General features: G+C 44.7%; 1 protein-coding gene across 1 annotated transcript in view; it reads right to left on the reverse strand.

Annotated features, from left to right (window-relative positions):
• Positions 1 to 8849, reverse strand: part of LOC141117133 (receptor-interacting serine/threonine-protein kinase 3-like) — a 30668-nt gene extending 21819 nt beyond the window's left edge. The window contains exons 1-3 of the mRNA XM_073609771.1: positions 8638 to 8849; positions 2692 to 3019; positions 2384 to 2523 (exon numbers count right to left, since the gene is read on the reverse strand). Coding sequence (XP_073465872.1) covers positions 2384 to 2523; positions 2692 to 3019; positions 8638 to 8771 — 602 coding nt within the window. The 5' untranslated portion in view covers positions 8772 to 8849. The remainder of the gene's footprint in view (positions 1 to 2383; positions 2524 to 2691; positions 3020 to 8637) is intronic.
• Between the last annotated feature and the right edge of the window lie 18556 nt (positions 8850 to 27405).

The following is a 27405-nucleotide window of genomic DNA, read 5'->3' on the forward strand; positions in this document are numbered from 1 at the left end:
CCCTCCCTTCTTTCATCCCACTGACAGATGACAATCAGTCCTCCTCAGACTGACACCAGTGATGCAAGGACATTTTTCCTTCCACTGACACCACTGGCGCAAGGAACATGTTTTCCTTCCTCTTCCTGCTGCGATGTACCACAACTATTTTAGCATATACCACAAACACTACATACATTTCACTGCACGTGCCGCTATTAGCCTCATCCCCTCCTCCATCGGGGAGGGTGGGCAGTTTGCTATCGTTGCCCTGGGCACTAGATGACTATGTCACACACATATAGCAAAACACTTTCAATAGTGTATTTACCAGACCAAAAGGTAGCAAATAAAAGAAGTTCATATTTGGGGATTACATGCACTTTAACCACTTGCCTACTGGGCACTTTTACCCCTTCCTGCCCAGGTCAATTTTCAGCTTTCAGTGCTTTCACACTTTGAATGACAACTGCGCGGTCATGCAGCACTGTACCCACATTACATTTTTATGATTTTTTTTCACACAAATAGAGCTTTCTTTTGGTGGTATTTAATCACCATTTGATTTTTTTCTAAACAAACAAAAAAAGCAGAACATTTAGAAAACATTTTTTTTCATAGTTTGTTATAAAAAAAAAAATTTCTTCACTGATGTGCGCTGATGAGGCTGCACTGATGGGCACTGATGAGGCGGCACTGATGAGACAGCACTGATAGGCACTGAGGCAGCACTGGTGGGCACTGATGAGGCAGCACTGGTGGGCACTGATGAGGCAGCACTGGTGGGCATTGATGAGGCAGCACTGGTGGGCATTGATGAGGCAGCACTGATGGGCACTGATGAGGCGGCACTGGTGGGCACTGATGAGGCAGCACTGATGCGCATTGATGAGGCGGCACTGGTGGGCACTGATAATTCAGATAGCAAGGATAACTTGCCACAAATTTGTGGCAGTGTTGAACTGTAAGCCTGTTAACTTGCTGCACATTTTCATTGGCAAGTTGTACACTTGCAGAGCACTTGAAGCACAAAGTTCTATTCGACACTTTTCCAATTTGTAGCAAATTTGTATAGCAATTCTTTAGCAAGAGTCCGAAGGACTCGGCGATCACAGAGCTCGCCGCCCATGCGCCGCATCACGAGCACGGGAGGATGTCCATGGACGCCCTCCCGGCATTTTAAACCTGCTCCATAGCCATCTTTCGGGTATAGCGTGGGTGGGAAGGGGTTAAAGTGAAACTAAACACTACAGTGTGTAAAGTATACCAGTCAGTATACAGTACAATGTAACCAGAGACACCCAAGGAGTAGAATGCCGGTTCTCACATACCTATGTCTTCAGTTCCACCCAAAAAACAGAACTTCCGCTTTAAGGGAAGGTAACCCCCAGGCATGCCACATTTGGCATGTCATTTTTTTTGGGGGGGGGGGGGGCAGAAACCCTCTTTTTAGAAGGCTCTAGCTCCCACTTCCTCCACCGGACGTAAGTTTACCCCTCCCTCTCAGCAATCATCTGGGACCGGCCAGTCACAGCGTGGCACGCCGCTCGCACATGCGCAGTGCGTGCCCGGCTGTGAAGTCACAGCCGGGCGCCCACAGTGACAATGTCGGCTCCGCAGATAGGAGGGGGGGATGAGCGGGGCTTCGTTCCTAAGCACACTCTCCTGCGTGCATGCTTGAGCTAAGGGCAGGTGGATTCCAGGAAGTAAATGCTACATGAATCATTTGCCCTTTCAAAATGGCCATGGCCAGAAATGCTGGGGGATGGGGTATTGAAAGTAATTTCTCCGCAAAATAAAGCATGGAGACATGGATGGATGAGTTTGCATTGAATAATAAGAATTAATTTTATAGTGGTTTTGGTTTGTGGTACTCAGATGCAATGTAGTCCTGCTTTATTATCTGATAAGGATTCACTGTTCACAAAGCCCTCATCCAATTGAAGTTCTTGCCTAGGCAAATGATGTCATACATCCCAGGAGTCTTCAGGAGGGAAGGAGAGGAAGGAGGCAGTGTTTTCTCAGCTTAGTGCACTCTCCTGCATGCATGGTTGAGCTAAGGGCTGATGGATTCCAGGAAGTAAATGCTACACAAATCATTTGCCGTTGTTCAAGATGGCAATGGCTAGAAATGCTAGGGGGTGTTTTTCAAAGTGACTTCTCAGCAAAATAAAGCATGGTGACTTGAATGGATGGAGGAGTTTGCTTTGAATATTAAAAATGAATTAAATAGTGTTTTTTGTTTGTGGTGCTCAGATGCAGTAATGATCTGCTTTAAGAAATCTTTTTTTTTTATGTATAGTTTGTAACTTTATATGTACACAGGGCTGTCAATATGGTTCATTATGTACGCAGATTCAAAAACAATAATAAAATTCTTAATCCACAGCCATCTTCTTCTTACCTGTAAACATCATGCGATTCTGAAACCTGATAGTTAATGTTGTTTAAAGCTTCAGGCGGCATGTAGGGCAATGTCCCTGCAAACGATGGCACTGAAGAAGTCGTAACCCCTATAATCTTAGACAATCCAAAATCTGTGATCTGTTAAAGAAGAATTATAATTCATTTGATATGAATTGTCAGATAATGGCATCAAAAAGAATCTCCAGATGGTTTCAAATTCAGACATGGTGGTGGTGGGATTCATTTTCCTTACCTTTTCCATTCTTAAATAGCTTAAATATTATGCATGTGTCACAGGTCACTTACCTGAACATCTAAATGCTTATTTAAAAGGACGTTGCAGGGTTTTAGATCCCGATGGATTATTGGAGGATTCAGACTGTGAAGGTAGTTCATTCCAAGGACCACTTGATGAAGAATCTGGAACCTCAAAGCCCATGGGACATCTGGGATAACGTCAAAGAGAGTGTGTAGAGAACCATAGGGCATATACTCCATGACCAGTCCATACTCTACAAGACTGCCTTCCACTTTCTCATATACTCCAAGGAGACGAAGAACATGGGGGTTGCTTGCTTTCTGCATCATATTTCGTTCCTTCATTAGATCCTTCATCAGCTTTTTCAGGTTGGAACTGAAATGAAGAATCCCAAAGCTACTGTGAGCCTGTTACTTATGCAGTATTACTCTATACATAAAATAAGGAAACCTGCCTGGATATATGGAAGCCAAGGCTTCTTTCTAGTGCTGGAGGCAAAAGAAAGAGGGCTAGCTTCAAAGCCAAGCTCACCTCTGCAACATTCCTAATATTAACTTGTTCTCCATTACGGCTTCTGGACATTAGGCAGTGGCAATTTCTAACACAGGATAGGTGCCTTAGCTGGGGCATGTAACAGCCATGCAGTCACATGCTCTAATAAGCTTAAAGCTTATTATTTATTGCAGAATGTCAGGGAATAAAGGAGGCGAGGAAGAAGGTAGTTTTGAGGGTTTTGGTATATATAAAAAAAAAAAATAATAGTATACCATTGTTAGTAAAGTATTGTATAGTATATATTAAAGAGAAACTCCAGCTTTACTATCTGCTCAGTGTCCACCACCCCCCCCCCATGCTAATCCCTTCACTGGCTTCCAATCACTCAAGCAATAAAATAAAGCCTTGTACTCTCTCCTCCCAAGACCTCCTGATCTCTAGCGCCCTCGTCACCTCCTTCCATGCTTATCTCTAGCGTCCTTGTCACCTCTTGCCATGCTTATCTCTAGTGCCACCGTCACCTCCTCCTATGCTCATCTCTAGCACCCTCATCACTTCCTCCCATGCTCTAATCCAGGACTTCTTCAGAGCCTCTTCCATCCTTTGGAACTCCCTACCCCAATCTGTTTATCTCTTACTCTGCCCGCTTTCAGGCAATCCTTGAAAACGTCTCTCTTCAGGCAAGCCTATCCTGTTTCTAGCTACCAATAACATATTACTTTCTCAAACAACTTTGCACAGTTTTTACCATATCACTTGCCCCTCTCTTTAGATTGAAAGCTCTCACGAGCAGGAACTCTTCTAAGGCTAGACATGCACATATAAAGATTCCTCCATCTATGCTATACAACACAGATGGAGGAATCTTCCACTATGGCTACTATATTTTGACAGCTGGCCCCACCATCTTATTGGATGAAGCTGCAGTTTGGCTGATAATTTTCCACCAGACTCTATTGATTTTTTGGTCAAAGGATGTCAGGCAGGAGGATGGCGACAGGGTCACCCACTCATCAAATTTCAGACTGTTCATCAGGAAATTCATGGAGTGTATGGCCAACTTAAAGGAGAAGTATTGCCAAAGCTATTTTGGCTATACTTCTCCAATGGATCACAGGAGTATACCTAGTTCTGCACTCCTGTGACCCATTTTCCTGTGACGTCACTCAGCCAGTCCAGGCTCTGGAAAAATTCTGACTTCAAAGTCGGGATCCACCCAGATGCCTGGATCAGCAGCTGGCTCGGCCTCTCTGCATGCTGCTGAGAGGCTGAGCCAGCTGATCCCACCCCCTCCGGAGCTCAGCAGTCCAGTGAGCGCTGGAGGGGCAGAGCAGAGAGCTGGTGACCAACAGTCACCGGCTCTCTGGAGACTGAAGATTGAGAACTGAGCGATCAGCAATATTCAAACAAACATCTATACTCATTTAGGTGGATCAGTCCTAGAGCCAGTGGAAGACAAATGCAGCATGGATCAATGCTGCAGCCACCTAGAGGAGTATAAATGTTTGTTGTTTTTAACTCCCAAACTTCATCTTTGAATCCTCTGGTATTCTTGTTTTGTAACTGTACTTACTGCCTTTATATTGTAAAGTCCTGTCCAAACTGTTGGCACTATATAAATTCTGTATAATAATAAATGTATCACATACAGTCAGCTAAAATTGATATATTACACAAGCAGCTGTGAATTTAACAGCGTAACTGGAGTTTCTCTTTTATATATAAACTGTATGTGGTCCTTCTATATGGAGTATTTCCTTTTTTTGTCACGGTCTGGATGTGACTATTATCAGTTGCCCATCTGTCACAGTTAACTTCACATCCAGCTGCTCTTATCACACCAAATACAGAAAAGTTTCTTCACAGTAATGCCCGTACACACGGTCGGATTTTCCGATGGAAAATGTCCGATCAGAGCGTGTTGTCGGAAATTCCGACCGTGTGTGAGCTCCATCGGACATTTTCCATCGGATTTTCCGACACACAAAGTTTGAGAGCAGGATATAAAATTTTCCGACAACAAAATCCGTTGTCGGAAATTCCGATCGTGTGTACACAAATCCGACGGACAAAGTGCCACGCATGCTCAGAATAAATAAAGAGATGAAAGCTATTGGCCACTGCCCCGTTTATAGTCCCAACGTAAGTGTTTTACGTCACCGCGTTCAGAATGATCGGATTTTCCAACAACTTTGTGTGACCGTGTGTATGCAAGACAAGTTTGAGCCAACATCCGTCGGAAAAAATCCTAGGATTTTGTTGTCGGAATGTCCGAACAAAGTCCGACCGTGTGTACGGGGCATAAGAGCTGTGAAAATGTGTAATAGACTCCCTCCAGAGGTGGTTCTGGCCAGCTCAGTAGATTGCTTTAAAAAAAAGGCCTGAATTCTTTCCTAAATGTACATAATATAACTGGGTACTAACATTTATAGGTAAAGTTGATCCAGGGAATATCCGATTGCCTCTCGGGGGATCAGAAAGGAATTTTTTCCCCTGCTATAGCAAATTGGATCACGCTTTGCTGGGGTTTTTGCCTTCCTCTGGATCAACTGTGGGTATAGGATTGTGTATATAGGATTGTATTTTTTATTGGTTGAACTGGATGGACTTGTGTCTTTTTTCAAGCTACCGTATATACTCGAGTATAAGTCGAGTTTTTCTGCACATTTTTTTGTGCTGAAAGTGCCTCCCTCAACTTATACTCGAGTTAAGCACTTTTCTGCAGCAAAAATTTTTATTTTCCGAACCGAATTTGGGGGCCCCGTATCTCAGGGCCACTTGGTGCTAGGAACCCCAAATTTGGTGTGCAAACCCAGTGGAACTGGTACCATAACATATCCAAAGCTGGGGTTCCTAGCACCAAGTGGCCCCGAGATACGGGGCCTCTAAATAGGTTTGGAAAATGTAATTCTCTGCTGCAGAAAAGTGCTTGACATTTTCTGAACCGATTTTTGGGGCCCTGTATCTCGGGGCCACTTGGTGCTAGAAACCCCAGCTATTTTATGGTGCTAGTTCCACTGGGTTTGCACACCAAATTTGGAGTTCCTAGCACTAAGTGGCCCCGAGATACGGGGCCCCAAAGTCGGTCAACTGTGTCCATCTGCAGCAATGTCATTTCGGGACACTTTGGGTTCAGAGACCCCAAATTTTGGCTGAAGCTAGGGGGCATCTAGGAACCCTTAACTACCGAGTTTGAACTTTCGGGGACCTATGGCTGCAAATGGGCACAGTGAGGCTGCAAATGGGCACAGTGAGGCTGCAAATGGGCATTGTTGACCCTCTTTTCCACTTACAGTAGCTGTGCATTTCTCACCCTCGTCTTATACTCGGGTCAATAAGTTTTTCCCATTTTTTTGTGGTAAATTAGGGCCTCGACTTATACTCGAGTATATACGGTAACTATGTAACACCAGGGTTGCAGCAGATGTTACTAAATACTTCCACCCCCTAAATTTCCTACCCTGGGGTTTTTCCAAATTCCCATGGGAATTTCCACCCAACAAAAGGCACAGGGTGATCTATTACACAACAGTGTCTTAGCTCTGTGACCCCTCTCCATTCATTGATATGTGATATCATGCAGTCCATCTATAGCTGATAAATCTCCACATAATAGATCAAGCAACACATCTACTGTATACCCGCGGTTTGTTTAGTGTGCCGCTCAGGCTTGATCACTACCAGCAAGGGTTGGAGCTCGTCCCAGCTCCTGTAGTCACTGGAAGGAAGAGAGGAAAGGTCCCTGGTGCTGCACATCCATGGAGTCCCCATGACTAAGCTCCGGGGGCGGAGTGAAACGCGTTGGGGGCACGGCCTGGCGGAAGTCCAGGTTGAGGTTGTCTCTCTCATACCACTATAGGACTCCATAAATGTGTGGTACCAGGAATCTTTCCTCTCTTCCTTCCACATCTACTGTATAAGTAGTGTGATGGTAATACCGGCCTAATATATCTTGAATGGTGGTTGGTGTTGTTAACCGCTTCCCAACCAGTGCACGCCGATCTACGTTGGCAGAAGGGCGCTGGTGGGCAAAAGGGCGTACAGGTACGTCCCCTTTAAGAAGCGGGGCGCGCTCCCGCCGCGTTCTCCCTGACCACGGGTCCCGTGGACTCGATGTCCGCAAGGTGCCCGCGATCATGTCACGGAGAGGTAGAATGGGGAGATGCTTTTGTAAACAAAGCATTTCCCCGTTCTGCCTAGTGTCATGACAGAGATCACTGCTCTCTGTCATCGGGAGCATTGATCGCTGTCATGTGAGGTGTAGCCCCTCCCCCCAACAGTTAGAATCACTCCCTAGGACACACTTAACCCCTTCATCGCCTCCTAGTGGTTAACCCCTTCACTGCCAGTGTAATTTACACAGTAATCAAAGCATTTTTATAGCACTGATCGCTGTATAAATGACCATGGTCCCAAAATAGTGTCAAAAATGTCCGATGCGTCCGCCATGTCGCAGTCCCAAAAAAATTGCAGATCGCTGCCATTACTAATAAAAAAGAAAAAATTTAAATAAAAATGCAATAAAACTATCCCCTATTTTGTAGACGCCATAACTTTTGCGCAAACCAATCAATATACGCTTAGAGTTGCCACCTCATCCCTTTAAACCCGAACACATATGATTTACACAGGTTCTGAGGCCAATTAAATGCGGATAAAGCACCAAGTGAGTTTAATTACCAACTTAATCAGCCACATAACCTGTGTAATCAATATGTGTTCGGGTTTAAAGGGATGAGGTGGCAACTCTATATACGCTTATTGCGATTTTGTTTACCAAAAATATGTAGAAGAATACATATCGGCCTAAACTGAGGACATTTTTTTTATATATATATATATATATATATATATATATATATATATATATATATATATATATATATTTTGGGGGGATATTTATTATAGCAAAAAGTAAAAAAGGTGTTTTTTTTTCAAAATTGTCCCTCTTTTTTTGTTTATAGCACAAAAAATAAAAACCGTAGAGGTGATCAAATACCACCAAAAGAAAGCTCTATTTGTGGAAAAAAAAAGGACGTCAATTTTGTTTTGGTGTAACATCACACGACCGTGCAATTGTCAGTTAAAGCGACGCAGTGCCGTATCGCAAAAAGTGCTCTGGTCAGGAAGGGGCTGAAGTGGTTAAGGAGGTAATTAAACGTAATTAGTGCCTTATCTGTATTAAACTAGCCTCAGAACCTGTGTAATTAATATGTGTTTGGGTTTAAAGGGATGAGATGACAACCCTAATCTGGAAGTGTGGCGTCTCAATACTACCTGCACATCATGTGACTCCTGGATGAGTGTCTGAGACGCAGGCACCCTTATTCAGTGGGGATCACCGGAGCAGGGACCTTGGTGCTTTCGAACGGTGCTCAAAGCTGTTTACTTCCAGTTTTCATTGCTATCTGTGCCCCCATTAGAGAGATTCATCCTTTTTGTACTGTGTACCGTTATCAACGAAAGTGAAAGTAAAAGGATCTCATGTTAGTACATACCTATGGGCTCCTTGCACCACTTTGAGTGCTACCTCCATTTTCAGCTTCTGGCTCCATCCTCTATAGACCTCCCCAAATCCTCCGCGTCCCACCAGCTTCAGGTTCTCCAGATCTCCGGGTGGGAGACGTTGCATGTTGGAGCTCTGCAGACAACACAATAACTGAGCTGTTCCAGGAGTGGAGGGCTTTACTGAGGGGGTGGAGATCAGAGTCTATAGAGGAAGTCACACTGTGTACACAATTACACTGCAGTCAGGGAATTTCTGCTCTTGCTTGACTGACTTTATTGGCTCATTCAAAGTCTTATCTCTCTCTTATGCAATGACTTTGCTTCTGTGTTGTTGTTTTATGTGTGCATTTGGGCAATACTACACAAGAGATTCCTACATGGCTGAAACTGACTTACAACGAATGTCCGGTACACACAATGAGATTATCGGGCGAATGATTGTCCGTTTTTATTTTTTTTTGCATGCTAGTCTTATATCGAAAATAAAAAAGGTTACTAAAGTGTACAAAAATTCTCCTACAACAGAATTAAAATTCAGAAGTGATGTATTGTATTCTATTGTATTGTGTATTGTATTGTGTATTGTATTGTATTGTGTATTGTATTGTACTGTGTATTGTATTGTGTATTGTATTGTATTTCAACCAAACAATGATTAAAAGCGTGCTATCCTTGTGCTAAGTGTAAATTCATAAATCACATAATTAATCAAATATTGTGTTGTACAGTATCTCACAAAAGTGAGTACACCCCTCACATTTTTGTAAGTATTTTATTCTATCTTTTCATGTGATAACACTGAAGAAATGACACTTTGCTACAATGTAAAGTAGTGAGTGTACAGCTTGTATAACAGTGTAAATTTGCTGTCCCCTCAAAATAACTCAACACACAGCCATTAATGTCTAAACCGCTGGCAACAAAAGTGAGTACACCCCTAAGTGAAAATGGACAAAGTGTCATTTCTTCAGTGTTGTCACATGAAAAGATATAATAAAATAGTTACAAAAATGTGAGGGGTGTACTCACTTTTGTGAGTCACTGTATGTGTATTGTATTTCCGGACAACAACTGCACTCAATGAACTAAAATCATATGATCTGGTGCCGTTCAAGAAAAGTTATATTGTTTGTCCCTTCGGATTATATTGTATGATCGGGTCTCCAAAGCTGTGTACTAACGATCAGATTATCGTATGATTGCTTCAAAAGCAGTATTTTACGTACGATTTTCTGATTATGTGTATGGGCCTTAAGCCTAGTATCAGTGGCGGCTGGTGCTCAACATTTTTGGGGGGCGCAAACAAACTGAAAAAAAAAAAAAAAAAAACATCAAACGCAGCCACTGTGCCCATCAAATGATGTCAGTGTGCCATCAAACGCAGCCACTGTGCCCATCAAATGCTGCCAGTGTGCCATCAATGGCAGCCATGGTGCCATCAAACACAGCCGCTGTGCCATCAATGGCAGCCACTGTGCCATCTAATGCAGCCACTCTGCCATCAAACGCAGCCACTCTGCCATCAAACGCAGCCACTGTGCCCATCAAATGCTGCCAGTATGCCAAATGCTGCCAGTGTGCCCATTAAATGCTTCCAGTGTGCCCATCAAATGCTGCCAGTGTGCCTATCAAATGCTGCCAGTGTGCCTATCAAATGCTGCCAGTGTGCCTATCAAATGCTGCCAGTGTGCCCATTAAATGCTTCCAGTGTGCCCATCAAATGTTGCCAGTGTGCCTATCAAATGCTGCCAGTGTGCCCATTAAATGCTGCCACTGTGCCATCAAATGTTGCCAGTGTGCCCACTAAATTCTGCCACTGTGCCATCGAATGGCGCCAGTGTGACCCCCACCGCCCGCCGTCTGCCCGGCACTTATCCCTGTCTTGATGGGGCAGCGGGTGACGGCGATGAGCGGGGTCCTTCAAGCCAGCGTCTCCTGCCGCCCTCATCTCCTGACTCCTGTCCTCTCCTTCCTGATAGGCGTCCAATAGCGGCGCCTGTCGTTTCAGCCAATCAGGTGACAGGTAACAGACCCCAGCACCTGATTGGCGGAGAGGCGGTTCAGTGTTAGGAAAGCGAAGATTCATTCCCTTTCCTAACACAGCTGAGTGAGCATGGCGCTCGCAGATCACCGTTTTTGATGCCTATTAGAGCCTATGGCTCTAATCAGGTGTTTAAAAAACACCTCCTCTGCTGTAATTGAGGCACCCGAAAAGGGGCCGGATGCCTGAATGGGGGGTGGCAGTGGCGGCCATGGGTAGATTTGTGCAATGCACCAATCTATCCATAGTGCATAGAGGGGGTTACAGGAGAAAGGGGGTTGGCACCCGTGTGCACTCAATGCATGGGTCACTACTGCCTAGTACACACGGCTTAAATGACGGGCGACATCGGTCAGTTCACTAAAAAACATCTGTCATTAGGCCCACTAACCGGAGTATTCTGGGGGAGGGGCACTTTTATTGTTTTGTTTCTAGCACTTTGTGCATCTTAGCACAATCATTATTGTGTATGTTCACCCATCCCTAGGTTCATTGTTTGTATGAATGTTTGTTCTTAAACCTACTAGTGTATGATCAGCTTAAAGCTAACCACACGTTTCAATCTGATTGTACAATCAGAATAGATTGCCTAGTTACACATTGAATGGTTAGTTTAGGTCGGTCTTCATACACCAATCAGCCATAACACCCGCCTAATATTGAGTAGCCCCCCCCCCCATTTGCCACCAAATCAGCCCTGACCCAACAAACCATGGATGCCACTAGACCTCTGAAGGTACACTGTTGTATCTGGAAGTCATCAGTAGCAGATCATTTAAGTCTTATAGGTTGCAGGGTGGGGCCTCCATGGATCAGACTTCCCATACTGCATCCTGGTGCCTTCTCTTCCTCAGGTAAGTGATGCAAACACCCGGCTATCCACATGATGTAAAAGAAGACAGGATTCATCAGACCAGGTCACCTTTTCCCAATACTCTGTGGTCCAGCTTTGATGCTCATGTTACCATTGAATGAGCTTTTGGCTGTGGACACGGGTCAGCATGGGCACCTTGACCGGTCTGCAGCTGCACAGCCCCATAGGCATCAAACTGTGATGCACTGTGTAGTCTGACACCTTTGTATTGGAGCCAGAATTAATTTTTCTATTGGATCAGACTACACGGGCCAGCCTTTGCTCCCCGTGTACATTATTGAACCTTGGCTGCCCATGACCCTGTCACCGGTTTTCCTTCCTTGGGTCACTTTTGTTAGATCCTGACCACTGCAGACTGAGAACATCCCACGAAAGCTGCAGTTTTGGAGTTGCTCTGACCCAGTTGTCTAGCCATTACAATTTGGGTCTTCTCAAATCCTTACAGTTGCCCATTATTTTCAGCTTTCAACACATCAACTTCAGGGACAACATGTTCACATGCTGCCTAATATATCCCACCCACTTTCAGATGCCACTGGAAAAAGATAATCAATGTTATTCACTTTACCTGTCGGTGGTCATAATGTTTTTGCCAATCAGTGTATTACACCAGCTATGGTTGGTATTTAGGGGTTTACAAACTATTTACAGAATGTACACAAGTCAAAGGGTTAGACAATGATAACACTAGGCAGAGCCAAGACAGGGGGGGGGCAGAAGGGGCGGTTGCCCTGGGTGGTACAATCTATTGGGGTGGGCGCAGTGAAGTGTCCTGCCCCTCGCCGACGCCGTCACTAGTTTGCTGGGACCGCGGGTTTCCCCAGCAACCAGTGACGCTGTGTGCATGCGCCCGCCCCCTGCTCTTCACTGCAGGTCTCGCAGACAAAGACGAGCTTGCACTCATGGGCCGTGAGTAGGGGCGCCGTCACTAGTTTGCTGGGACCGCGGAATTCCCCAGCAACCAGTGACGCTGCGTGCGCCCACCCCCTGCTCCTCACTGCAGGTCTCGCAAAGACGAGCTCTCTATCGTCACATGCGCGTCCCGCCCCCCTGCTACTCACGGTTCCCGGGTCCTGGCTCAGGCTCTCCATATCTTGCAGCTTCCGCAATCCACCCCTTCAGTATTTCAGTTGAGCGATGTGCCCTCCTGCATTCCAGGTATGTGGGCCAACTAGTGATCACTCATGGCTGGGCATATTTTGTTAAAGGTCACGTTGATGGGCAGCTTTTTTTATGTTAAGGGGCACTCTCATAACAAACAAATTTTATTTTAAGGGGAACGCTGATGGGTATATTTTTAATGTGCACACTGATGGGCATATTTTCTTAAGGGGCACACTGATGGACACATTTTGTTGTGCCCATCAGAGTGCCCTTTAATATAAAATGTGCCAATCAGCGTGCACATAAAAATATACCCATCAGCGTGCCCCTTAACATAAAAGGTGTCCATCAGCGTGACCCTTATTTTATGTTAAGGGGCACACTGATGGGCACATTTTATGATAAGGGGCACTCTGATGGGCATATTTTATTTTAAGAGCAACACTGATGGGCACATTTTTTATTAAGGGGCACTCTGATGGGCAGTTTTTACATTAGGAGGCACGTTTTGTTGTGCCCATCAGAGTGCCCCTTAATATAAAATGTGCCCATCAGAGTGCCCCTTAACAAACAATTTGCCCATCGGAGTGTCCCTTAATATAAAATGTGTCCATGGGCAAATTTTATGTTAAGGGACACGCTGTTGGACATATTTTCTGTTAAGGGGCACTCTGATTGGCAAATTTTCTGTTAAGGGGCACTCTGATGGGCATATTTTATGGTAAGGGGCACTCTGATGGGCATATTTTATGGTAAGGGGCACTCTGATGGGCAAATTTTATGTTAAGAGGCACTCTGATGGGCAAATTTTATGTTAAGGGGCACATTTTGTTGTGCCCATCAGAGTGCCCCTTAATATGCCCATCAGGATGCCCCTTAACAAAAAATGTGCCCATTAGAGTGTCCCTTAACATAAAATGTGCCCATCAACACATTGATTCTTTCTTAAAAACGGGGGGGGGGGCGCAGTTTGCCATCTTCGCCCTGGGCACCAAATAGCCTCGTCCCAGCACTGACAATAGGTACACAGAAATGCTTAAAAAATGTCAGCAGACTGTGTTTAACGTTGTGCACCAATAGTGCTTGGTGGGAGTGTAACACGGGCTGTGAGGGAAAAGGCCTAGAAAGACCGCCAGCTCCCCCTGCGACTACTTGTGCAGCGCAATGGGACCAAAGGGTGCTCTTTTAAGATACTTATAAAAAGAGGGGGCCTTTACGCAAGTAGCGGGTGGTTTTACATGTACATTATAGTCAAATCCAAAGTGTGAGGATAGTTTCTTCTGCTAGCATTTTGGGGCCCTTTAAAGATGACAGGTGAAGGGTGACAGAATCAGGTCTGCAAAGATTTCTCCCTTTGACTTAGTTAGACCGGTGTCTGTTAGTAGTGTTTTTATGCAAAAGATTAAAACAGAAGAGAGGGCAGCTGCCCTCTCATCAACCCTGGTACTGATGTGATCTCCGGCACTACAGGATGAGCTGCGCAATTCTTTATACCTCCAGATGGAGCAACAGTCATTCAGTTGGCTGCTGGTGAGATGACAGACATGGAGGATGATGCTGAAAAAGGCTGTAAGGATTACTAGACACAAGAGAGCAACTGTGAACACTCAGTGTGGGAAACCGAGGTGCAGCTGCACAGACTAGCGGGCCCCGTGTCAGTATCACAGGCTGGGCTGCTGAGTCCCGATGCGGTAGAATTCAGAACAGCAACCTCCATCCGTCCTCTTCGATGTCCCTGGGCCAAGAGCGTGGGTCTGCTAGAAGCAGTCAAATATATAGGCTTTCCCATAATCCTTTATTGGACCAGCTTTGGAGCTTGTAGTTCCAAAAGGGCTCTAAAATACACTGAGGGTTGGCTGCAGGACTACAGGTCCCAAGATCCTCTGCTCTGGTTCAGGAAGAACAGCTCCCTCTGTAGACAGGAAGTGATGTAACGGTCTGGGTTCTGGGCACGAGAGGGGAACTAACTAGTCTATGGTTCAGCTTAAGAATGTCCCCTTGATACCATTATGCAGTAGGCGGCACCTGCCTACATTTGGTAAATCTAAAATTGAATATGCCAAATGCAATTGTTTAGAGTCGCCACACATTACAATCTGACTGTACAATCAAACATATGCTTTGTGCTTAAATGTATTGGTTCCGGGAATATACAAATACAGTGTTTCCAATGAGCATATAACTTGATCAGCCATAATTTTATGACCACTAACAGATGAATAGCATTGATTATCTCATTATTATTATTATACAGGATTTATGTAGCACCAACTGTTTGCGCAGCGCTTTACAATATAAAGGGAGACAATACAGCAACAATACAATTCAATACAAGAAGGTTAGGAGGGCCCTGCTCCTGCGAGTTTACAATCCAATAGGCATAATGGCATCTGAAAATCGGTGGGATATATTAGAAAGCGAGTAAACATGTTGTCCCTGAAGGTGATGTGTTGAATGCAGAAAAAATGCCATCACAGTTTGTTGTGTATGGGGCTGCATAGCCGCAGACTGGTCAGGGTAACCATGCTGACCTGTGTTCACAACCAAAAGCACCTACAATGGGCATGTGAGAATCAGAAATGGACCACGGAGCAATGGAAGAAGGTGACCTGGTCTGATAAAATCACGCAAAACATTTGTTTTCTGTGCAAATTGACACATTCAGAAACACACAGCTGTGAATGCAGCCCAATTGGTAATGGCACCCCACTTGCTTCCGTGCGTTTCTTCTTCTTCTTCTCTAGCACAACTGGATATAGACTCATTAAACAGTCCTAAAGTGCATGAACGCTTTAAGGGACCCCAATGGTAGCTGGCAGAAAAAACAACTTAAAAAGGAGTTCCCATTTTTAAAAAAAAACTTAAAAGTCAGCACCTACAAATACTGCAGCTGCTGACTTTTAATAATCGGACACTTACCTGTCCCACGGTCCAGCGATGTGGGGGATAGAAGCCCCGCTCGTCTCCCCCTCCGTTCGGCGGTGCCGGCATTGCAACTTTGGGTGCCGGGCTGTGGCCTCACAGCCAGGCACCCACTGCACATGCGCGAGCGGCGCCGCACGCCGTGATTGGCCGCTCAGTCATCTGGGACCTGTAATGTATCCCTGATGATTGACAAGAGGGAGGGAGCAGAGCTGAGCCCTTCCTGCGCCGAGGGGAAGTGATGTCACTTGCCCAGGAACTGAAAGAGGCAGACTACGAGGGACTCCCTAGCAACAGCCATTTAGAGGTGAGTTAAAAAAATGTTTTCCAAATGTTTTTTTTATTTTAGGCACATTCATGCATTTATTTATTTTTTTTGGGTGGAACACCACTTTAAAGTGGTTGTAAAGTCTGAAGGTTTTTTACCTTAACGTATTCTATGCATGAAGGTAAAAAACCTTCTTTGTGCAGCTCCCCCAACAGCCCCCCTAATACACACCTGAGCCCCCTCTCGATCCAGCGATGTGCACGAGAGTCTCAGCTGTCCCAGGACTCCCCCTCCTCATTGGCTCAGACAACAGTGGGAGCCATTGGCTTTCACTGCTGTCAATCACAGCCAGTGAGCCAATGAGGGGAGGGTGGGGGCGAGCCACAGCTCTATGTGTCTTATGGATGCATAGAGGAGGGCTTAGAAACGAGCATGCACCAGTGCAAACATAGCAAGCAGCTTGCTATTGGGGGCACTGGTCAAGAGGTAGGGGCCAGGACAGGGGACCTGAAAAAACGAGGACCAGGGCTGCTCTGTGCAAAACCACTGCACAGAGTAGGTAAGTATAACATGCTTGTTTTTTTTTGTGTTTTTTTAAAAGCTGAACCTTTAATACCACTGTTCTGTTTCCATGCATTTCCAAAATGCATGGGAAAATGTGCATTTCCTGTGCAGGTTGTTGCACATTCAGAAACACGCAGAGCTGAATGCAGTCTAAATGGCAACGCAGTTGTGGCACATTTCTGAAGCGTAGCAAAGTGCCACACATTCAGCAGGGACTGGTGTGAATGTACAATGTATTTGCCAAGAGCTGCGTAAATTGTCAGAGCTATATAAATACCTGTAATAAATAAATATCCCCACCCTACTCTGTTCACAATAGGGTTGACCCGGACAGCCCGGGTTTGAATCGTGTCCGGGTTTCAGAACGCCTGAAAAACCGGTACACATTATTCAGAATGGACTGCAGTTCCCCAAATAACTGAGTACCACAACCACCAAGTACATAGGTGTGTGCACGGGCCCCACCCCTATACATGGACAGGAGAGGAGAGAGGGCTCAATCTGCTCCTCCTCCTCCCACCCTCACCCCTCTGTCTGCCCACCCACACTCCAATCCCTAGTGTTCTGTGCCTCAGGAAAGGGATCGGTGAGGCAGAAATTTGAATCTCAGCAGCCGGCAGGTACATTATGGATGAAGGGTGTCAAAGCCTGAGCCTCCATCCTCAGGTGAGTGAGCTCGCCATCCAATGTCTGTGACTTAAGTCTCCCCCCTCCCTCCCCTCTCTCTCCTGCCCCCTGAGCGAGTGAGTCTGAGGGGGACTCAGATGTAAGAGATGCCCTGTGAGCACTGATGTAAGGGGCACTTTGGGAACCCTGATTTAAGGGGGAGTGCTGGGAACTCACACTGAGACGCTTCTAAACTGCCAGTAAAACACTGAGTGCTTTTGAAGAGCATTTCATTCATTTCAATGGAGAGGGGTGTTTTTTTCACCGCCCTGCCAGCGCACTGCCCCAGTATGAAAGCATTCATTGATTTTAATTGAAATAGTTTTTCGTGAGCTTTTCAGGCGCTTTTTTTAGCGTGAAAGCGCCTCAGTGTGAAAAGGGTCTTAAGTGGGAGCTTTGGTGAGCAGAAACACCCTTCCATCAGAGTTCCCCTTTACACCAGAGTGCACAGTGTTTGCCCTTAAAAAAAAATTAAAAAATTGCCGTGCGCCGCTAAAGTGCTCGGGTTTGGCTTGAAGAAAAGGTGGCAACCCTAGTTCACAATTGAAAAAAAAAATGGCTGGGGTTGGGTAATATTGATAAAGGTTATTTAAATAAAGCAAATACCACCAAACTTAAAAAAAACAAAAAAAACACAGGTTTTAACCACTAACGGACCGCCGCACGCTGATATACGTCCTAAGTTTGAAGAGGAATATGGTTGTTATGGCAGCAGCTAGCTGCCATAACCCCGGTATTCTCTTCTTTGGCCGGCAGTCCACTTTCCGATAAGAGTGGTCTCTGCGGCGGATTCGCCACAAGATCACTTTTATTGGTGGCGGGAGAGGGCCCCCACCCGCCGCGCTCTGGTGCCCTCTGCTGCTTACCAGAGCCATCGGCAGCGGCGGAGGCGATCGGATGTTACTCCTTGCTTGGTATGGAGATGAGTGAGGGGGAAGATGGCCCCCAACTGTCTCCATAACATTGCATTTTTTTAATTGCATTTTAGTGTAAATATGAGATCTCAGGTCTTTTTGACCCCAGATCTCATATTTAAGAGGTCCTGTCATGCTTTTTTTCTATTACAAGGGATGTTTACATTACTTATAATAGGAATAAAAGTGACACTTTTTTTTTTTTTAAACAGTGTAAAAATAAAAGGTAAAATAAATAAGAAAAAAAAACTTGCGTGCAGAAGCGAACGCATACGTGAGTAGCACCTGCATATGAAAACGGTGTTCAAACCACACATGTGAGGTATCGCCACGATTGGTAGAGTTAGAGCAATAATTCTAGCCCTAGACCTCCTCTGTAACTCAAAACATGCAACCCGTAGAATTTTTTCAACGTCGCCTATGGAGATTTTTAGCCCCCGTTTACACCTATGCGAATTAGATGTGGCTTACAGCGCATTCAATTCGCAGGACATTTTAAAATACATTCATTTGAATGTATCTGGTTCACATGGCCCTCTGATTCCTACTGTATTAAAGTGTATTGTATTTGTACTGTCTACCCTCAAGTTGTAAAGCGCTACGTAAACTGTTGGCGCTATATAAATCCTGTATAATAAAAATAATAAATAATATGTGCGTTGCATTCGCACTGCGCATTGCACAAAAAACGTGTGCGTTTTTTGGGCATTGCGGTGCGAATTACAAGCCCATTATCTCCTATGGGAACGCATCTGATTCGCAGATGCATTGCGTTCTGAACAAGGATTTTCTCCTTCTCCTCACTACACCTTCCCCTCTCCCTGCTCACTGATCCGCAGCTACAACTCAGAGAAGCCTTTGAACAACTGATTTTTATCTTCCCAGTGAAACCTCAGCTTCAATTCGCACCGCACATGTGTGAACCCAGGCTGAAGGTTAAAAGTTTGTTGCCATTCCACGAGCGGGCACAATTTTGAAGCGTGACATGTTGGGTATCAATTTACTCGGCGTAACATTATCTTTCACAAAATAAAAAAATAAAAAATGGGCTAACTTTACTGTTGTTTTATTTTTTAATTCAAAAAACTGCATCTTTTCCAAAAAAAGGGCGCTTGTAAGACTGCTGCGCAAATACGGTGTGACAGAAAGTATTGCAACGACCGTCATTTTTTTCTCTAGGACATTAGAAAAAAAAATGTATAATGTTTGGGGGTTCTAAGTAATTTTCTGGCAACAAAGAAATGTTTTTAACTTGTAAAGAACACATCTAAAAAAAGAGGCTCGGTCCTTAAGTGGTTAATGTGATGTCAAGATGAGTCAGTAGTGCATTCGAATTCACAGTGAATATGCAGATGGTTCCAGTAAATGACTCTCCAGTGTTTGAAATTCCTGAATCTTGCATAGCCTTGGGTATGACCTTGTGATAGTGACATGCTGGTAATAAGCCATCAAGGATATTTAGAACAATGATCCTGATAACCCTTTGTGCTTTCAGAGCTGAACTCAAGTTGTATTCCTGAAACTAAACCATCCCTTTCACTTTACGGTTTCTTTTTATCTTTCATTAGCACAAAATAGGTTTTCCCAATCCATTATGTGGGGGTTAGGGAAGAGCAAATCTGCCTGGGTTTAGTTTGCAAACAGTTTTGGGAATCGTCCTCAAAATGTGCCAATAGAAGTCTATAGCCTGGTACACACCATGAAATTATCGGACAAATAATCGTTTTTTTTTTTTTTTTCTGATCTCATATCGAAAATGAAGAGTGTTCTCAACTTACGAAAATTCTTGTACAGCAGAATAAACCTTCGGAAGTGATGTAATGTGTTGAATTGTTTTGTAATGTATTCTCTCTCTTCTGAGCATGCGTAGTCTTGCTCTTACGACTTTTTTCGGAGGAAAACAGTACTAATTAAATGAATATCAGACGTTGTGTTCACTTCCGATAAAACATTTCTAGCCTGCACCTTCAGGTTTTGTCTGAAAAGTCGGAATCGGCTGTCAAAAGCACTATGCTAACGATCAGATAATCAGCCGATCGTTCGTCCTACAAAATTTTTCTTCTGATCTTCTTATTGTGTGTATGGGCCGTATAGATGGAAAATCTTATTATTAAAATTCTGGCCACTTGTAGGACCAGAAAGTTAATGTCAAACAAAAGACATGGGGAGCTGGGAATTGTCATGGAGGGCATGCCAAAACAGAAAAAAAAAATTAAAATAAACACATTTTTATTTATTCATAAACGATCTGGAGGATGGGATATACAGCTCAATCTCAGTATTTGCAGACAATACAAAGTTAAGCAAGGCAATAACGTCTACGTAGGATGTGGAAAGCTTACAAGAAGACCTAAACAAATTAATGGGGTCGGCAACTACATGGCAAATGAGGTTTAATGTTGAAATATGTAAAATAATACATTTGGGTGTCAAAAATGTGAATGCAATTTACTCGCTAGGAGGAGAACATCTGGGGAAATCTAGGATGGAAAATGACCTGGGGGTCCTAGTAGATGATAGGCTCAGCAATGGCATGCAATGCCAAGCTGCTGCAAGCAAAGCCAATAGAATATTGGCATGCATTAAAAAGGGGATTAACTCCAGAGATAAACAATATTTTCACACTCTACAAGACTCTGGTCCAGCTGCACATGGAGTATGCCGTCCAGTTCTGGTCACCAGTCCTCAGGAAGGATTTGCTGGAACTGGAGAGAGTCCAGAGAAGGGCAACAAAGCTAATTAAGGGACTGGAGGATCTCAGCTATGGGGAAAGACTGCGAGCACTGAACTTATTCTCTCTGGAGAAGAGACGCTTGAGAGGGGATATGATTATAAATGTACAAATACCGTACTGGTGACCCTAGCATAGGGAACAAACTTTTCAGTGAAAAGGAATTTAAAAAGATTCATGGCCATTCACTAAAATTAGAAGAGAAGCAGTTTAACTTTAAATTGCGTAGAGGGTTCTTTACTGTCAGAGCAGAAAGGATGTGGAATTCCCTTCCACAAGCTGTGGTATCAGCAGGGAGCATCGATAGTTTCAAACTATAAAATGAATATCTTAATGACCACAACATACAGGGATATACAATGTAATACTGACATATACCGTATTTATCGGCGTATAACACGCGCCGGCGTATAACACGCACCCCAAGTTTAGGAGGGGATTTTAAGGAAAAGAACTTTTAGGAGGGAAGTTTAAGGAAAATAAACTTACATTTAAATGCCCATCAATGCAGCCTTATCAGTGTCCATCTGCAGCCTTGTCAGTGTCAGTGCAGCCTTTTCAGTGTCAGTGCAGCCTTGCCCCAGTGTCCATTGCAGCCTTGTCAGTACAGCTTTGCCCCAGTGCAGCCTTGTCAGTGCAGCTTTGCCCCAGTGCAGAATTGTCAGTGCAGCTTTGCCCCAGTGCAGAATTGTCAGTGCAGCTTTGCCCCAGTGCAGAATTGTCAGTGCAGCTTTGCCCCAGTGCAGAATTGTCAGTGTAGCTTTGCCCCAGTGCAGCCTTGCCCCCAGTGTCCATTACATGCTTGGACAGATCGCCGCCGACATACACATAGCGTGTAGTTTTAAATATGGCGCCGCGGAGTTCGGAGGGACTCGGCGGAGCTGAACGAGCGCCGCCGAGATCCGTGACTGGGCGAGCCAAGATACACATAGCCGAGTGTACTCGGCTCTTCTCGTTGCCGCTCAGTCACACCCAGTCCAGCCCTATGATGGACATAACACAGGTACAATGGCGGGACTGGGCGTGACTGTGAGCGGCGCCGAGAAGAGCCGAGAACACTCGACTATGTGTATCTCGGCTCTGCCCAGTCCCTCCGAACTCCGCGGCACCATATTTAAAACTACACGCTATGTGAATGTCGGCGTCGAACGCGGCGATCGCTCTGATAGATCACAATTAGCGGGGATCGGCGTATAACACACACCCACAATTTTCCCCTGATTTTAAGGGGGAAAAAGTGCGTTATACGCCGATAAATACGGTAATCACACACATAGATTGAACTGGATGTACTTTTGTCTTTTTTCAACTCACCTACTATGTAACATTTAAAAAAAAAGTTTCTCTCTCTATGCAGAATTTTTAGGCTACTGTGAGCCCACTTTTTATAGAAATGAGTCTGGGTTGTTCTGTATCCTCAGCTGACCAGGGGTGAAGGCTTTACTCTTCATTATAGGTTGTTCCTTAATTCTGGAACTAAAGTTCCTTTCACAGGGGCATTCCATTTTCTTCATTCGTTCCGTCACGTCTTTTTTGTGTAGAAAATCTGATGAAAAACAGATGCAAACTTGCGTTTTTACATCCGTTGTATACATCTGTTTTCTAACAAATTTCTAATTTTTGGAACAATTAGAATTTTAATCGGTCAAAAAATGATCGACCGATCCAAATTCTATTTAAAAAATAGCTGGCTGCTAAGGAACAGGCTGACAAGCCGACCGCCACATCCTTAACAACAGATGAGTCATCAGCTGTCAGCAGGATTCCCCGCTGACAGCTGAATGTAAAAAAAAACAAAAACACACATTGCCGGAAATAAAAAAAGAATTGTGAAAAAAAAAAAACAGCGGTGGTCCCCCCTCCCCCCAATTTATACCAGGCCCTTCGGTTCCCTGCTGACAAAATGAAGACAAGCTGGTTGCTAAGGATTGGGCCGGGAAGTCGGCTGACGTTACTTAACAACCGATGCGATGAGTCATCAGTGGTCAGCGGGATTTCCTACTGACAGCTGAATGTAAAAGAAAACATTGCCGACAATAAAAAAAAATATTGTGAAAAAAATATACCAGGCCCTTCGGGTCTGGTATGGATTTTAAGTGGAACCCCACGCCAGAATGGACATGATACAAGGGATGGTCAGAGACTGTATGGATATGATACAAGGGATGGTCAGAGACTGTATGGATATGATACAAGAGATGGTCAGAGACTGTATGGATATGATACAAGGGATGGTCAGAGACTGTATGGATATGATACAAGAGATGGTCAGAGACTGTGTGGATATGATACAAGAGATGGTCAGAGACTGTGTGGACATGACACAAGAGATGGTCAGAGACTGCGTGGATATGATACAAGGGATGGTCAGGGACTGCGTGGATATGATACAAGAGATGGTCAGAGACTGTGTGGATATGATACAAGAGATGGTCAGAGACTGTGTGGATATGATACAAGAGATGGTCAGAGACTGTATGGATATGATACAAGGGATGGTCAGAGACTGTGTGGATATGATACAAGGGATGGTCAGAGACTGTATGGATATGATACAAGGGATGGTCAGAGACTGTGTGGATATGATACAAGGGATGGTCAGGGACTGCGTGGATATGATACAAGAGATGGTCAGAGACTGTGTGGATATGATACAAGAGATGGTCAGAGACTGTATGGATATGATACAAGGGATGGTCAGAGACTGTATGGATATGATACAAGGGATGGTCAGGGACTGCGTGGATATGATACAAGAGATGGTCAGAGACTGTGTGGATATGATACAAGAGATGGTCAGAGACTGTATGGATATGATACAAGGGATGGTCAGAGACTGTATGGATATGATACAAGGGATGGTCAGAGACTGTGTGGATATGATACAAGGGATGGTCAGAGACTGTATGGATATGATACAAGGGATGGTCAGAGACTGTGTGGATATGATACAAGGGATGGTCAGAGACTGTATGGATATGATACAAGGGATGGTCAGAGACTGTGTGGATATGATACAAGGGATGGTCAGACACTGTGTGGATATGATATAAGAGATGGTCAGAGACTGTGTGGATATGATACAAGGGATGGTCAGACACTGTGTGGATATGATACAAGGGATGGTCAGAGTCTGTGTGGATATGATACAAGGGATGGTCAGACACTGTGTGGATATGATACAAGGGATGGTCAGAGACTGTGTGGACATGACACAAGAGATGGTCAGAGACTGTGTGGATATGATACAAGGGATGGTCAGACACTGTGTGGATATGATATAAGAGATGGTCAGAGACTGTGTGGATATGATACAAGGGATGGTCAGAGACTGTGTGGATATGACAACTCCTGCCATGCAAAACAGTGCCGGCTTTGGGAGAAAGCTATTGGCTGTAGCTGATGAGATGTTCTCAGTGGGGGGGGTTCAGCTGCCTGGAACCTCAATGGCTTTACCCCAGTGTGTGCCAGCCTCCTCACCCTGCCCACCTGGGGACAAACATTTTCCTGCCTCCCCCCACCCCTGGTAATTTCGCTCTCCACCCCAACATCCCAAAAAACAAACACACACATTAACTTATCCCAAAAAAAACTTTAATAATGTAAACATAAAGATCTGTTTCACATTCACGAATTATGCCAGGCTCACTGATTGGTTGCTATAGGTTACTGTACAATATTACCACTCAATGATTGGTTGCTAGAGATTACTGCAAATCATTACCTCTCACTGGGTGGCAGGGCAGTATTGTGGTGGGTGATGCAACTGTTGGGGTACACTTGGTTGGATGGCAGTATTGGGGTGAGAGGCTAAGATGATATCTCCCCTATAATGGTAGGGTGGTAGGATGCCAGAGGTGGGGTAGAGAGGGTTTATGTGGATGTTGATGACAATCAATGAGTGAGGTGGTAGGAAGCTGGCAATGGGGTAGGGTGGTTGGAGTACAGAGGGATGAAGATGATGAGGTGGTAGTAAGCTGGCAGTGGAGTACAGGGGTGATGAAGATGAGGGGGTGGTAGGAAGCTGGCAGAGAGGATGATGATGACGGGTGGGGTGGTAGGAAGCTGGCAGAGGGGTACGGGGGGGGATGAAGATGACAGGGGTGGTAGGAAGCTGGCAGAGGGGTACGAGGGGATGAAGATGACAGGTGGGGTGGTAGGAAGCTGGCAGAGAGGTATAGGGGGATGAAGATGACAGGTGTGGCAGATGAGTGCAGGGGGGGGGGGGGGGTCAGTAGGTGATGATGATGATGATAATAATGACAGGGGGTCAGTAGGTGATGATGATGATGATGATAATAATGACAGGGGGTCAGTAGGAGATGATGATGATAATAATGACAGGGGGTCAGTAGGAGATGATGAATATAATAATGACAGGAGGTCAGTAGGTGATGATGGGGATAATAATGACAGGGGGGTCAGTAGGTGATGATGATGATGATGATAATAATGACAGGGGGTCAGTAGGTGATGATGATGATGATGATGATGATAATAATGACAGGGGGGTCAGAAGGTGATGATGAGGATAATAATGACAGGGGGGTCAGTAGGTGATGATGATGATGATGATGATGATGATGATGACAGGGGATCAGTAGGTGATGATGATGATGATGATGATGATGATGATGATAATAATGACAGGGGGTCAGTAGGTGATGATGATGATGATGATGACAGGGGGTCAGTAGGTGATGATGATGATAATAATGACAGGGGGTCAGTAGGTGATGATGATGATAATAATGACAGGGGATCAGTAGGTGGTGATGATGATGATGATGATGATGATGACAGGGGGTCAGTAGGTGATGATGATGATGACAGGGGGTCAGTAGGAGATGATGATGATGACAGGGGGTCAGTAGGTGATGATGATGATGATGATGATGATGACAGGGGGTCAGTAGGTGATGATGATGATGATAATAATGACAGGAGGGTCAGTAGGAGATGATGATGATGATGATGATGATGACAGGGGGGTCAGTAGGTGATGATGATGATGATAATAATGACAGGAGGGTCAGTAGGAGATGATGATGATAATAATGACAGGGGGTCAGTAGGAGATGATGATGATGACAGGGGGTCAGTAGGAGATGATGATGATAATAATGACAGGGGGTCAGTAGGAGATGATGATGATGACAGGGGGTCAGTAGGAGATGATGATGATAATAATGACAGGGGGTCAGTAGGAGATGATGATGATAATAATGACAGGGGGTCAGTAGGAGATGATGATGATAATAATGACAGGGGGGTCAGTAGGTGATGATGATGATGATAATAATGACAGGGGGTCAGTAGGTGATGATGATGATAATAATGACAGGGGGTCAGTAGGTGATGATAATAATGACAGGGGGTCAGTAGGTGATGATGATGATGATAATAATGACAGGGGGTCAGTAGGTGATGATGATGATAATAATGACAGGGGGGTCAGTAGGTGATGATGATGATAATAATGACAGGGGGTCAGTAGGTGATGATGATGATAATAATGACAGGGGGTCAGTAGGTGATGATGATGATGACAGGGGGTCAGTAGGTGATGATGATGATAATAATGACAGGGGGGTCAGTAGGTGATGATGATGATGATAATAATGACAGGGGGTCAGTAGGTGATGATGATGATAATAATGACAGGGGGTCAGTAGGTGATGATAATAATGACAGGGGGTCAGTAGGTGATGATGATGATGATAATAATGACAGGGGGGTCAGTAGGTGATGATGATGATAATAATGACAGGGGGGTCAGTAGGTGATGATGATGATAATAATGACAGGGGGTCAGTAGGTGATGATGATGATAATAATGACAGAGGGTCAGTAGGAGATGATGATGATGACAGGGGGTCAGTAGGAGATGATGATGATGACAGGGGGTCAGTAGGTGATGATGATGATGACAGGGGGTCAGTAGGTGATGATGATGATGACAGGGGGTCAGTAGGTGATGATGATGATGACAGGGGGTCAGTAGGTGATGATGATGATGACAGGGGGTCAGTAGGAGATGATGATGATGATAATAATGACAGGGGGTCAGTAGGTGATGATGATGATGATGATAATAATGACAGGGGGTCAGTAGGTGATGATGATGATGATGATAATAATGACAGGGGGTCAGTAGGTGATGATGATGATGATGATAATAATGACAGGGGATCAGTAGGTGATGATGATGATAATAATGACAGGGGGTCAGTAGGTGATGATGATGATGACAGGGGGTCAGTAGGTGATGATGATGATGATAATAATGACAGGGGGTCAGTAGGTGATGATGATGATGATGATAATAATGACAGGGGGTCAGTAGGTGATGATGATGATAATAATGACAGGGGGTCAGTAGGTGATGATGATGATGACAGGGGGTCAGTAGGTGATGATGATGATAATAATGACAGGGGGGTCAGTAGGAGATGATGATGATAATAATGACAGGGGGTCAGTAGGTGATGATGATGATGACAGGGGGTCAATAGATGATGATGATGATAATAATGACAGGGGGTCAGTAGGAGATGATGATGATAATAATGACAGGGGGGTCAGTAGGTGATGATGACGATAATAATGACAGGGGGTCAGTAGGTGATGATGATGATAATAATGACAGGGGGTCAGTAGGTGATGATGATGAT

Source organism: Aquarana catesbeiana, linkage group LG13, assembly GCF_042186555.1.
Source record: "Aquarana catesbeiana isolate 2022-GZ linkage group LG13, ASM4218655v1, whole genome shotgun sequence".
Classification (NCBI taxonomy): Eukaryota; Metazoa; Chordata; class Amphibia; order Anura; family Ranidae; genus Aquarana; species Aquarana catesbeiana.